This window comes from Saimiri boliviensis, chromosome 1 (genome assembly GCF_048565385.1).
Source record: "Saimiri boliviensis isolate mSaiBol1 chromosome 1, mSaiBol1.pri, whole genome shotgun sequence".
Taxonomy (NCBI): domain Eukaryota; kingdom Metazoa; phylum Chordata; class Mammalia; order Primates; family Cebidae; genus Saimiri; species Saimiri boliviensis.
Genome location: NC_133449.1, coordinates 26,125,036 through 26,138,379, shown reverse-complemented (window position 1 = coordinate 26,138,379; position 13,344 = coordinate 26,125,036). Strand labels below are relative to the sequence as shown.

Below are 13,344 nucleotides of genomic sequence, written 5' to 3'. Positions count from 1 at the left end.
CCTGAATCCTCTTGTTTCCCATGAAGTATCCTTGCCTTGTCTCTGTCTAGCCTTCCCCAAGTCCTAGACACGCCGCTTGACTTTCTCCAAACCTCCAGTCTTCTGTGCAAAGAGAGAGAAAGGGTCTGGGCATCTACCTACTAATTTTCCAATCGGTTGTCCTTATTTTGGTTCATTTCTTCACCTCCACTTCCAAATGTCAACAGAAAAACAGAATCCACAAAATTAAAAGAAAACTATTTCTAAAGGTCACAACCTGCAGGCAGGAAGCAAGCCTTCAGCTGAAACTGGGAAGCAGGCTTTACAGGCGAGAAAATAAGGCAGATATTTATGCTAGGCAGGGAGGTAGGATATGCATGTTCTACGGGATATAGGAGAAGGCTGTGAATATTTACGGAGAAAACTCATTACGCATGTGCACTAGGCTTAGGTGTGAGGAACGTGTGACATCACACTACTCATGTTCACTTTGGGTTGGAGATTTAACATTTAAATGTACTACAACTAGGTCATACATGCAAAAAGGTGACACTTAGGGCATAAATCCAGCATGTGTGCAGTCTCAGGAAACAAGTCCAAATGGGCCTGAAGTTGGCAGTTATCCAGGAAGAAGAGGTCTTTGTGGTCCAGGGTGGTTGTCAGGTTGGAACCATAGACGTGAAGATGGTGCCAGGTGGTCAAACATATTAAGCCAAGGAGTCTTCTGGCCTTTTGTCATCTTCCAGTCAGCCTTTGACCTCATAATAATTAGTAAAGGAATGGAGACAGCCGCAAGTGGACATGACCAGTCTCTGTCCTGTCACAGTTAAAGGCTATGAACTTTGAGGTCTCTCAGCAGCAAAGGACCTGTCAGGCCATTTAAAGGGCCACAGGACTTTTTAAATCCTCACGGATGAATATGATGCCACCAATCTCCTAGTCTCTGGAGATTTCGTGCAGAGTAAATCAAGGGGGTTCTCAGCTTTCTTCACTATCGGCTTATTTTTCCATCTTCTTGAATCTGCTCACCCATTTACCATCTATCTTGCACTTCCCAGCTTCCACAATTACGTTGCTGTTGAGTCCTCTGTTCTTGATTGTGGATTTGTGTCTTTTTTACTTAATCCCCTTAAATGTCATTTTAATGGAATTTAGACAGAGATCTAAGGTCGATGTCTGTATGTATTCCATCTGGCATCTCTACCCAGAAGTGACATCTCCCAGCCAGGTGCGGTGGCTCACACCTATAATCCCAGCACTTTTTGAGGCCAAGGTGGCAGGATCACTTGAGGTCAGGAGTTGGAGACCAGCCTGGGCAACATGGTGAAACCCCATCTCTATCAAAAATACAAAAAATTAGCAGAACATGGTGGTGTACACTTGTGGTCCCAGCTACTCAGGAGGCTGGGGTGGGGGGTGGAGATCACTTGAGTCTAAGAGGTGGAGGATGCAGTGAGCCAAGGTCACGCCACTGCATTCCAACCTGGGTGACAGCGTGAGACCCTGTCTCAAAAAAAAAAAAAAAAAAAAAAAAGAGTGACATTTTCCAGAAATGTCAAACCTATAGTAGCAGGATCTTGGCTCACTGTAACCATCCCTTCCCAGGGTTCAAGCAATTGTCATGCCTCAGTCTCCCAAGTAGCTGAAATTACAGGAGTGTGCCACCATGCCCAGCTAATTTTTTGTCTTTTTAGTAGAGACAAGGGTTTCACTATGTTGGCCAGGCTGGTCTCGAACTCCTGGTCTCAAGTGATCTCCCCACCGCAGCCTCCCAAAGTGTTCAGATTACAGGTGTGAGCCACCACGCCTGGCCACCTTCTTTATCTTTATATGACATTTGACTCTGTTAACTTTCATTTTAACACTACACCTCATGACGTAAGAAGGCACAGGCAGCTGCAGCAGTGGGTATCACAGGCAACCAAGGGGTACACTGGTGATAGATAACGTAAAAACAATACAACTGCTTTTTATTATCACATGTGCCAGCAATTCGAAACAATGTCAGTGATAAAGTACTTCTTTCTGAAAAAAACTTTCATCAATCTAAGTTCTGATGCATTGCTGCAATTACTATTGGTTATTAATAATATATAGGTAAGATTCAATATAGCATATTTTAATCTCTTTTCCTTTAATGAATAGAGAAGGTAATTCAGGGAACTTCCATGCACACACAGACTCAGCTGCATGCATTTGTTTTGAGAGAACATTGAAATGGTACAGTATGGTCCAAGCTCGCTCACTCATAATGCATGGCTCCAACCACTAACAAAGAATAAAGAGTAGGAATAATGTGCAAATGCACCGAAATGCCCAATCTCTGGTTCTCAGTTCAAGTTTAACATTTCTGGGAGATTACTCATATACCTGCAGAATAGAGATTTAACAAACAACAGCACAGTTATTGTAAAGACAAGAAACAAACCCGAGTTACTTCAGTGCTCCCATTCTACATACAACTCATTCTTTCTCTCTCTCTCTCTCTTTTTTTTTTTTTTTTTTTCCTTTTTTTCTTTTTCTGAGGCAGAGTCTTACTCTGTTGCCCAGGCTGGAGTACAGTGGCACAATCTCAGCTCACTGCAACCTCCGCCTCCCAGGTTCAAGTAATTCTCCTGCCTCAGCCTCCTGAGTAGCTGGGATTACAGGTCTGTACCACTATGCCCGGCAATTTTTTTGTATTTTTAGCAGAGACGAGATTTCACCATATTGGTCAGGCTGGTCTCAAACTCCTGACCTAGTGATCCATCTGCCTCAGCCTCCCACAGTGCTGGGATTAAAGGCATAAGCCACCGCAGCTGGCCATGCAACTCATTATCCTAACCTTACAAAGTCACTCTTTTGGAAATATCTCTTCATGTGATTTTTTTTTCCTTTCTTCCTCCAAAATGCATTAATGTAATTAAAAGTATTAATGCATTACTTTTGTTCTGTACTATAAATTTTATCTTCATTTAAAAAATGTTAATGACAGCCAGGCGCAGTGGCTCATGCCTGTAATTCCAGCACTTTGGGAGACTGAGGTGGGCAGATCACAAGGTCAGGAGTTCAAGACCAGCCTGACCAATATGGTGAAACCCTGTCTCTACTAAAAATGCAAAAATGAGCCAGACGTGGCGGTGCATGCCTGTAATCCCAGTTACTCAGGAGGCTGAGGCAGGAGAATCACTTGAACCTGGGAGTCAGAGGTTGTGGTGAGCTGAGATCGCGCCATAGCACTCCAGCCTGGGCAACAAGAGTGAAACACCGTCTCAAAAAACAAACAAATGTTAATGGCATGGTTATATAAACTAAGCTCAGTAAAAGAAAATGTTCACGCGCCGGGCGCGGTGGCTCAAGCCTGTAATCCCAGCACTTTGGGAGGCTGAGGCGGGTGGATCACGAGGTCGAGAGATCGAGACCATCCTGGTCAACATGGTGAAACCCCGTCTCTACTAAAAATACAAAAAAATTAGCTGGGCATGGTGGCGCGTGCCTGTAATCCCAGCTACTCGGGAGGCTGAGGCAGGAGAATTGCCTGAACCCAGGAGGCGGAGGTTGCGGTGAGCCGAGATCGCGCCATTGCACTCCAGCCTGGGCAACAAGAGCGAAACTCCGTCTCAAAAAAAAAAAAAAAAAAAAAACAAAACAAAACAAAAAAAAACTGTCAACTACCAGAAGCTCCGCAAGGAGCACTCCTGAACACAGCATCTATGCAACTGTGGTAAGCTTCGCTAGGGCAAATTTGTAGGGCCTCCGGCACAGTACATGTGGCTACCGATTGGGCCAAATGTATGCTTTTCTACCTCAGTCAGGAAAAAGAATCAGGAAGTCCACATTCACATGGAACAGACAATGATAATCACTTACATGTCTGTCACACTCACAGGTCCATGGTAATTCTCCTGATCTCTGTCCTAATATATTCTGAATATATCAAGGACATCTGGATATCCCAGAGGACATCACATGATCCAGTACTTCAGCACTGGCAAACTGTGGCCTGTGGGCCAAATCCAGTCCATCATCTGTTTTTGTATGGCTTCCAGGCAAATAATGATTTTTACAATTTTTTTTTTTCAAGATGGAGTTTCACACTTGTCACCCAGGCTGGAGTGCAGTGCCGTGATCTCAGCTCACTGCAATCTCCGCCTCCTGGGTTTGAGCAATTCTTCTGCCTCAGCCTCCCAAGTAGCTGAGATTATAGGTGCCCACCACCACACCCCAGTAGTTTTTGTATTTTTAGTACAGACAGGGTTTCACCATGTTGGGCAAGCTGGTCTCGAACTGCAAACCTCAGGTGATCCTCCCACCTTGGCCTCCCAAAGTGCTGGGATTACAGGCATGAGCCACCGCACTGGACAATTTTTATAATTTCAAATGGTTTAAAAAAAAAAAAAAGACTAGGATGAATAATTAGAGCAGACAGGATTTTTTTAGGGCAGTGAAAATATTCAGTATAATACTATACTGGTGGGCACGTGTCACTATAAATTTACCCAAACCCATAGGATGTACAACACCAAAAAGAAACCCTAAGGTAAATGATGGAGTTTGGGTGATAAAGATGTGCCCAGGTTCATATATTGCTACAAATGTGCCCTCCAGTGCAGGATGTTGGCAGTGGTAATTCTCCTGAGCTGTGCATATGTGGGAGCAGGGAATATTGGGGATGCTGTCCTTTCTGATCAGTTTTGCTGTGATCCTAAAACTGCTCTAAAAAATAAACTTTATTATTATTTTGGAGAGAGTCTTGCTCTGTCATCCAGGCTGGAGTGCAGTGGCACGATCTCAGCTCACTGCAACCTCCACCTCCCAGGTTCAAGCAATTCTCCTGCCTTAGCCTCCCAAGTAGCTGGGATTAAAAGTGCCTGCCACCATGCCTGACTAATTTTTGTATTTTTAGTAGAGATGGAGTTTCACTATGTTGTCCAGGCTGGCCTCGAATTCCTGACCTCATGATCTGCCTGCCTCAGCCTCCCAAAGTGCTGGGATTACAGGTGTGAGCCACTGTGCCCAGTTTATTATCTTTTTTCATCAAAAGAAGGCTATTTTGTGAGACAGCAATCAATCGTCTATGAAATTCAAATTTCAGTGTTCATAAATAAAGCTTTATTGGAACACAGCCATGCCCATTTGTTTATGTCTTTCCTGTAGCTGCTTTTTCACTGCAATGGCAGTTCAGCAGCTGGGAAAGAGGCCATAGCATCCAAAAAGCCTAAAATATTTACTATCTGGCCCTTTACTGCAAGGGTTTACCAGCCCCCGGCATTCCACTGATGGCCCTGCAGCAATCAGCCAGGAAGAGCGAGTGATGGAAACACGCTGCAGGGCGTGGTGAGACTTGTGCCCCAGGCAGTGGGCAATCGACCCTATGAAGACCCAGGGGCTGCCATGTCACTCAAGTTTGTTGGGGTCCCGTGGTCAGTGGCATACTGGGATAGCCTATCAAGTAAAAAACAAATCTACTGCATCTTGCGTCCTCAACAGAGAAGGAAACTCAATGCCTCTTAGGCCACTTTGGATCCTCGAGGCAATACATCCCACACTTAGGAACACTGTTCAGGCTGACACAAAAAGCTGCCAGCTTTGAGTGGTGCCTAGAACAGGAAAGGACCCAGGCCACAGTGTAAGCAGCCAGGCTACTTTGGTCACGTGATCCACCAGACCCTATGGTTTGGAGGTGCCTGTAGTGAAAAAGATGGCATGTGCAGTTTATGGCAAACCCCAGTGGGAGAATCACGACCCAGACCCAGACATGAGCTGGGTATCTCATATCCCTCAAAGTCATGAAGTTGGGTAGGCCCAGAGGCAGGCCATTGTAAGATGGAAATGGTAGATCTGAGATGGAGCCCAAGCAGGACCAGAGGACTATAGTCTGCACAAGTCAGCTGCATGAGCAGGTTGCCCAGACCCAGACATCGCCTTCCATGTTTGTACCAATGCCTCTTCCCGTGGCCCAGGAGAAGTCCCATACGACCAGCTGAAGAAAGAAGAAATAGCCCAAGTTTAGTTTATGGATCGGCTGGCAGGGTTTGTGGGTTCAGGCTAAAAATGGACAGCAGCTGCACTGCAAGCCACATTCAGGGATGGCCTTGAAAGACAGTGATGAAAAGCCTTCCAAATGGGTGGAGCTTCAAGCAGCACACCTGGTCATGGAGTTTGCATGGAAGGAAAAGTGACTCACAAAGCTTAGGCCAGCACCACTATCCAGGGGGTTGAGAAGTGTCCGAAGTTCAAGCATGGAATCCTACACAATAAACCCTCTGACCAAGTGACTCACTTCACAGCAAAAGAGGTGCAGAAGTGATATGACTACTGGTCACATCACATGCGCAACTTCCAGAATCGGCCAGTCTGATGGTGTTGAATGGCCTGATGGAGGCACAGCTGCAGCCCCAGCTCAGAGGCCCTACACTAAAGAATGGAGTGCCACATTCTTGAATGCAGTACTGCACTAAGCCAGAGACTTTGTGTGACTCTGTCCCAGAAGAAAAAAATACACGGGACTGACAACCAGTGTGTAGAAGCTGGAGTGGCCCCACTTAACATCGTTCCTAATGATTCATGGGGGACTCTGCGCTTCCTGCATCCACAACTCTGGCGTCTGCAAGGTCAGTAGTCCTGGTTCCCAAAGGGGTGTGTTCTTGCCAGGGCACAAAGCAAGGACCCCATTGAACTACAAGTGATAGCTGCCACCTGGGCACTTTGGACTCCTGGTGTCCAATGAGCAGCAGACCAGAAGTCACCATCTTGGCACGGCAACTGACCGTGACCGGTAGAAGAAGGTCTAAGTGCACACAATGAGGACTTTCAGGAATTCAGGTGCCTCCGGGTCCTCCCTTAGCCCACTATGGCTGTGAGTGGATGGGTACAGCAACCCTAGCCTCAGTGGGTATGGTCCTCAGACCTTCAGGAATGAGGGTTTCCGCTACACGACCATTGTAAGCCATTTAGACCAGTGGAAGTGATAGTTGAGGTCCACTAAGTAAATACTTAGGGAAGGAAGGAAGGTTGGGAGGGAAGGAGGCAAGACCCCAGAGGGCAGGTCACAGGTCACCTGATTCCTCCGTGTACTGTCCAGTGCCTGAGCCACAGCTCTCAACCAAGCAATAACTGGGTGAGAATTTCCGTCTCTGACTTTACAACAGTGTTAAACGTTTCTTTTTTTTTTTTTCTTTCTTTCTTTCTTTCTTTCTTTCTTTCTTTTCTTTTCTTTTTTTTTAAGACACGACCTCACTCTTTGACCCAGGCTGGAGTGCAGTGGCTCGATCTCGACTCACTGCAACCTCCGCCTCCCGGGTTCAAGCGATTCTCGTGCCTCAGCCTCCCGAGTACCTGAGACCACAGCCGCACGCCACCACGCCCGATTAATTTTTCGATGTTTTCTAGAAATGGGGTCTCCCTATGCTGCCCGGGCTGATCTCGAACTCCTGGGCTCAAGTGATCCGCCCGCCTCCGCCTCTGTAAGTGCCGGGAAGACAGGAGCGAGCCACCACGCCCGGCCCAGCGTTTTACTTTCCCATATTCTGCCTCAACCTTCCGGAAGAAACGTTTCTATCTCATCAGGAAACCAGCCCCTGCTGCGCGGATCCCGCCCCGTCTGCCCCGCGCTCACCGCCTCCGGGCTTCCAGGCGCGCCGCGATGCGAAGGCGCCGAGCCTGGATGCGCTCCTGAGGGTTGTCGGAGTGCACCGAGGGCTCGAGAATCTGCGTGGACAAGTGCTCGTCCACCTTCGGCTCCAGGCCCTCTAGGGACCCCGGCGAATTCATGGCAGGAGCCCCCGGGCGGCTCCCTCAGGTCCACCTCCGAACGGCAGGCTGGTTGCTAGGAACAAGCCGTTGCCAGGGAGAGAGGTCACCTGAGCCACCGCCCAGCGGTTGCGCGCGCAGCTCCCCGGGCCCCGCCCGCCGCTGTTCGAACTGCGCATCCCAGCCCACGCCTGGTGCCTTTCCCGCCGGTGGGATGTCAGGTCCGTCCGCCCCGGACGTATTAGAGGAGCTGTGGAGTCTCACCACGAGACTAGAGGATTAAAGAGCTGGACCAAGCTGTGGTTCATCACTTACTGATCCTGATGATTGCTTCGTCTTTCATTCATTCATCAAATATTCCTCCAACTCATATTCACCAAATAAAATTGAGCGCCGACTCCGTGCCAAGCGCTGTGCTAGCGCTAAGGATACAGGCATTGTCCTGCCCTCATAGAGAGTACTGAATAACAGGTATGCGCTAAAGAATATTTCATCCATCCATTCATTTTTGCGCTTCTACTTGATGTATTCGGCAGTCTCCTCTATAAACTGAAACCACCCTGCCATCAATAAATTTATACCCAGCAAGGAATTGTCTTCTGCAGCAGTTTTCAGCATGGCTGCAACCTAAAACGATCCCACTGTAACCACGTGCAATCAAATACTTACGAAAGAGGAAAACAGTCCGTGAGAGGGGTGAGGGGATAAAAGTTAGAGATGCAGAAGCACTTAAATTCTCAGCTATCTCCAGAAAGGCACTATCTCCTGGGAGTCTCATTGTCAACAAAAATAGTGTTCTCATTTAGAATTAAAATCAAAGTGGGGCCGGGCGCGGTGGCTCACGTCTGTAATCCCAGCACTTTGGGAGGCCGAAGTGGACGGATCACTTGAGATCAGGAGTTCGAGACCAGCCTGGCCGACATGGCAAAAACCCGTCTCTACTAAAAATACAAAAATTAGCTGGGTATGGTGGTGGGCGCCTGTAATCCTAGCTACTCGAGAGGCTCAGGCAGGAGAATCGCTTGAATGTTGGTGATGTTGCAGTGAGCTGAGACGGAGCCACTGCACTCCCCTGGGTGATAGAGCAAGGCTGTCTCGGAAAAAAAAAAAAAAAAAATCAGCCAATCAAACAAAAACTGGATTCCATTTAATATGGTTCTGTCCCATTAGCCCGTGGGGAATTAAAGGCACTGGATGAGCAATGAGAAAGGGTGGGTACTAGTTCTAGTCCTGCCCTGCCACCTTGAGCAAGTCACAACTTCTTGAGGGCCATTTTCTCAGCTGTTAAATGGTGCAACCCACAGATAGTTGTGAGGCCAAGAAGATAATGCCCTTTGTGAATAAGAACTGCCCAGAGGCAAAGGGAGTGGGTTTTAAAAATCATTTCTACTGCAAGCAGTAGAGAGGTTTAGGAGTGCCAAAACCATCCAACAGCTAGAATCTAACAGCAGCTGCCTGGATCCTCCTTTTACACCTGCCAGGTGGTGGTGTAGGAGGAGCGGGGGAAGTTGCTTCTAGGCTTCAGGGCCTTCTGCCAGATCTCTGTCTCCTTTGGTTGTAACCTGAAGCGTTAAACTTTCCTAGGAGGCATGGTACACCCTCTGACCACAGACTCTTCCAGGTTCTGGTTCATGTTTCCACTATCCATAAGGACAGAAACAAGTATGTGTGCATGGGAGTAGAATACCATGAGAAAGTCAGTGGGAATCAGCTATTGCACAAGAGATAAGTGAGAGCAAAAGGTACCATATGACCCATGAAGAGTGATCAGTGAGATACTTGGCCCTACAGTTGTCCTGATACCACTTCCAACATCTTTTGTAATAAGAAATCTGACTCCACTTTTGCTGTTTGGCTGCTGACCGCTTTTAAGCAGCACTCATCTTTCTTCTCCACATCTGAGCAAGCCGTCAAAAAAGCCTAGGTGCTCTTTTTGGAGCTGGCAGATTTCAACTATATGCACTGGTTGCCTTCCTCCCAGCTTCACCCCGTAACCACAATAAAAGCCCCAAGCTTGTCCCCTTTCCTGGCTCTCTCTAGCCATTTTCTGACCAGCTGGGAGACCCTCTTTGCTCCCACAGGCAGACTCAATTATGTAACACACCTTTTTCGTAGGTGTGGGAAACACTTTCACTCACCACTGGAAAGGCACCTCCTAGAAGGTCAGTTTGCCAAAATCTATTAACTGTTTAAATTGGCGTATTAGGGGAAAGGGAGGAATAGGGAGAGATTTGTTAAAGGATACAAAATGACAGGTTCTAGTATTCTGTACCACTGTAGGATGACTAGAGTCAATAACATAGTTTTGAATAGCAATGAAAATTTTGAGCATTCCCAACACAAAGAAATGACAAGTGTTTGAGATGACAGGTATGCTAATTACCAGACCAGATCACTATACATTATATGCATTGAAACATTACTATGTATCACATAAACATATATGACCATTCTTTGCCTTTATTATTATTATTATTTTGAGACAGCGTCTCACTCAATTGCCCCGACTGGAGTGCAGTGGCACAATCTTGGCTCACTGGAACCTCTGCCTACTGGGTTCAAGCAATCCTCCCTCCTCAGCTTCCTGAGTAGGTGGGACTACAGGAATGTGCCACCACACCCGGCTAGTTTTTTGTTTCTTTAATGTTTTTTTGGGTTTTTTTTTTTTTTTTTGAGACGGAGTCTTTCTCTGTCATCCAGGCTGGAGTGCAGTGATGCAATTTCAGCTCGCTGCAACCTCCACCTCCCGCGGTCAAGCGATTCTCCTGCCTCAGCCTCTTGAGTAGCTGAGATTACAGGCGCCTGCCACCACGCCTGGCTAATTTTTGTATTTTTAGTAGAGACGGGGTTTCACCATGTGGGTCAGGCTGGTCTCAAACTCCTGACCTTGTGATCCACCTGCCTCAGCCTCCCAAAGTGTTGGGATTACAGGTGTGAGCCACTGTGCCCAGCTAACTAATTTTTATTGTCTTTGTAATAGAAATAGGGTTTCGCCATGTTGGCCAGGGTGATCTCAGTCTCCTGACCTCAGAGGAGCCAACTGCCTCAGCCTCCCAAAGTGCTGGGATTACAGGAATGAGCTATCCTGTCCAGCCTACCAAATTTTTTTAAATATTAAAATTTTTTAAAAACTGAGCAAAGGACAGAGAGAGGAAGAAATATTTTCATGGGGCAGACAACTATGGTTTTAGAGGTCAAAGGAATGAAATAAACAAATAAGAAGCCGGATACAGTGGCTTATGCCTGTAATACCAACACTTTGGGAGGCTGAGGCGGGCAGATCATGAGGTCAGGAGTTCAAGACCATCCTGGCTAACATGGTGAAACCCCATCTCTACTAAAAATACAAAAGGTTAGCTGGGTGAGGTGGCACGCACCTGTAGTCCCAGCTACTCAGGAGGCTGAGGCAGGAGAATTGCTTGAACCCAGGAGGCGGAGGTTGCAGTGAGCCAAGATTGCACCACTGCACTCCAGCCTGGGTGACAGAGTAAGACTCCATCTAAAAAAAAAAGAAAAAGAAAAAGAAAAACCATTAAACAAAGTCAGAAGGCATGTAATGAATCATAATTAAATATAAATGGGAAAATGAATGCTTAATTTTTCATGGCTTTGTAAAGAGTTCATCAGTTAAATTTAGGAAATTGTTAAAAACGGAAAAAACTAGACAAAAACATATTTATTTGTATACACACAAAAATAAATTAGCATATGCATTGACTAGGCAATTCTAGTTAAAAGAATCATCATAAAGAGATCATGAGTCTAGTTATAGTTTATTGGGGTCACAACTACATCAGTTTTATTCAGCATTGTACACATAGCACCTAGCACAATATTTGATATGTAGTAAGTGCTCAACAAATACTTTTTTGAAAGAAATGTACACAGATGTGTCTGTACGTTCATTCCAATTCCTTGTAATATTAAAAAATCAGATATGACAAAATCCATCAATAGGGGAACCAAAAAAGCAACCGTGGATTCTCTAACAGGCAGGAATAAAGGTGACCTAGAAAGATATCCAAGATACATTACATGAGAAAGGGAACATGCAGCTCAATGAAGAGTACGAGCCCAGTTTTTTCTTTTCTTTTTTTTTTTGAGACAGAGTTTTTGCTCTTGTCACCCAGGCTGGATGCCTCCCGGGTTCAAGCGATTCTCCTGCCTCAGCCTCCGGAGTAGCTGGGTTGACAGGCATGCACCACCATGCCCGGCTAATTTTGTATTTTTTTGTAGAGATGGGGTTTCTCAATGTTGATCAGGCTGGTCTCAAACTCCCGACTTCAGTTGATCCGCCCGCCTCAGCCTCCCAAAGTGCTGGGATTATAGGCATGAGCCACCGTGCCTGGCCTGCCCAGTTTTATTTGAAATGTGGACAGTATGTAAACAAGAAAAATAGGGAGAAGGCCACAAAGTAGTTGATATCCCTTGGGGGTGGCCTTATGGGTGACTGTAACATTCTCTAAAGATTTTTTTTTATTTTTTGAGACGGAGTTTCGCTCTTGTTACCCAGGCTGGAGTGCAATGGCGCGATCTCGGCTCACCGCAACCTCCGCCTCCTGGGTTCAGGCAATTCTCCTGCCTCAGCCTCCTGAGTAGCTGGGATTACAGGCATGCGCCACCATGCCCAGCTAATTTTTTTTGTATTTTTAGTAGAGACGGGGTTTCACCATGTTGACCAGGATGGTCTCGATCTCTTGACCTCGTGATCCACCCGCCTCGGCCTCCCAAAGTGCTGGGATTACAGGCTTGAGCCACCGCGCCCGGCCTAAGATTTTTTAAAAAATGTTTACAGTAAGGATAAATCACTTTCGACTCAATAAAACATAAAGCTTATTTATTCATATTTTTATAAGAGAAATGACAGGAGACCCCTCCCCCTGAAGAAAGTGAAGCAGGTGAGTAGGGCTGTTACCGATGAGAGGGAATTGGGGTCACAAAGACATCCTTGTGACTAGCACATCTCTGTGAGCTGATCTACAGGGGGAATCAAACTCTGATTGGGAAGTCCCTTGACCTGTAGGCCTGACTACCATGGTTCAGATGCCCACAATGGGGATAGCGTGCCGCAAGAACAATCAGCTCCCTCATCCCTGGGTAGGTTTTGAGAAATCTGGCCTATTCGGGCTTCCCTTGCTAAGGAAGTTTACCTGGGAATCCACCTTCAGCTTTGATAGTCTTTTTCCAGAAAAAGGATGAACTGATTAGATTTTATATCTTACTAAGTCTAGTCACACTTAATTCTACATCCAGTAAGTTTATGCTAAATCACCTTAATTGGAATGTGGGGATGCAGACAAATTCATCAAACATTTAGATAACTTCTTAGGGTATTTCTTTCAATTTGTGTGAAGTTTACTAATTAGATTCTGAGAAGGCAATCTTACTCATTTTTAATTTTGGGAACTGCCTTACCATCATCTTCATATACTGCCTCAAAAGGCATGAAGGAGAAGAGAGGGGAGGAGGCATAGAAGTCATGAGCTATGTCACATGGTTTAGAAAAAAGCTCAAAGTAAAAAGACAGAGAATTAGATATTAGTAGAAACCAAGCATCTACCTTAGTCCACTCACTATGCTAAACACTCTATATGCGCTATTCTCATTCAATCCTTCATATAGTTTAACTGTGGT

General features: G+C 46.1%; 1 protein-coding gene across 2 annotated transcripts in view; it reads right to left on the bottom strand.

The window, feature by feature from the left end:
* DRC1 (dynein regulatory complex subunit 1) overlaps positions 1-7,794 on the bottom strand; it is a 59,944-nt gene extending 52,150 nt beyond the window's left edge. The window contains exon 1 of one of the 2 annotated variants that reach the window (XM_003941587.3): positions 7,577-7,794. In XM_003941587.3, coding sequence (XP_003941636.1) covers positions 7,577-7,731 — 155 coding nt within the window. In that variant the 5' untranslated portion in view covers positions 7,732-7,794. The remainder of the gene's footprint in view (positions 1-7,576) is intronic. The other variant, XM_074395269.1, reaches the window with a different exon arrangement.
* Between the last annotated feature and the right edge of the window lie 5,550 nt (positions 7,795-13,344).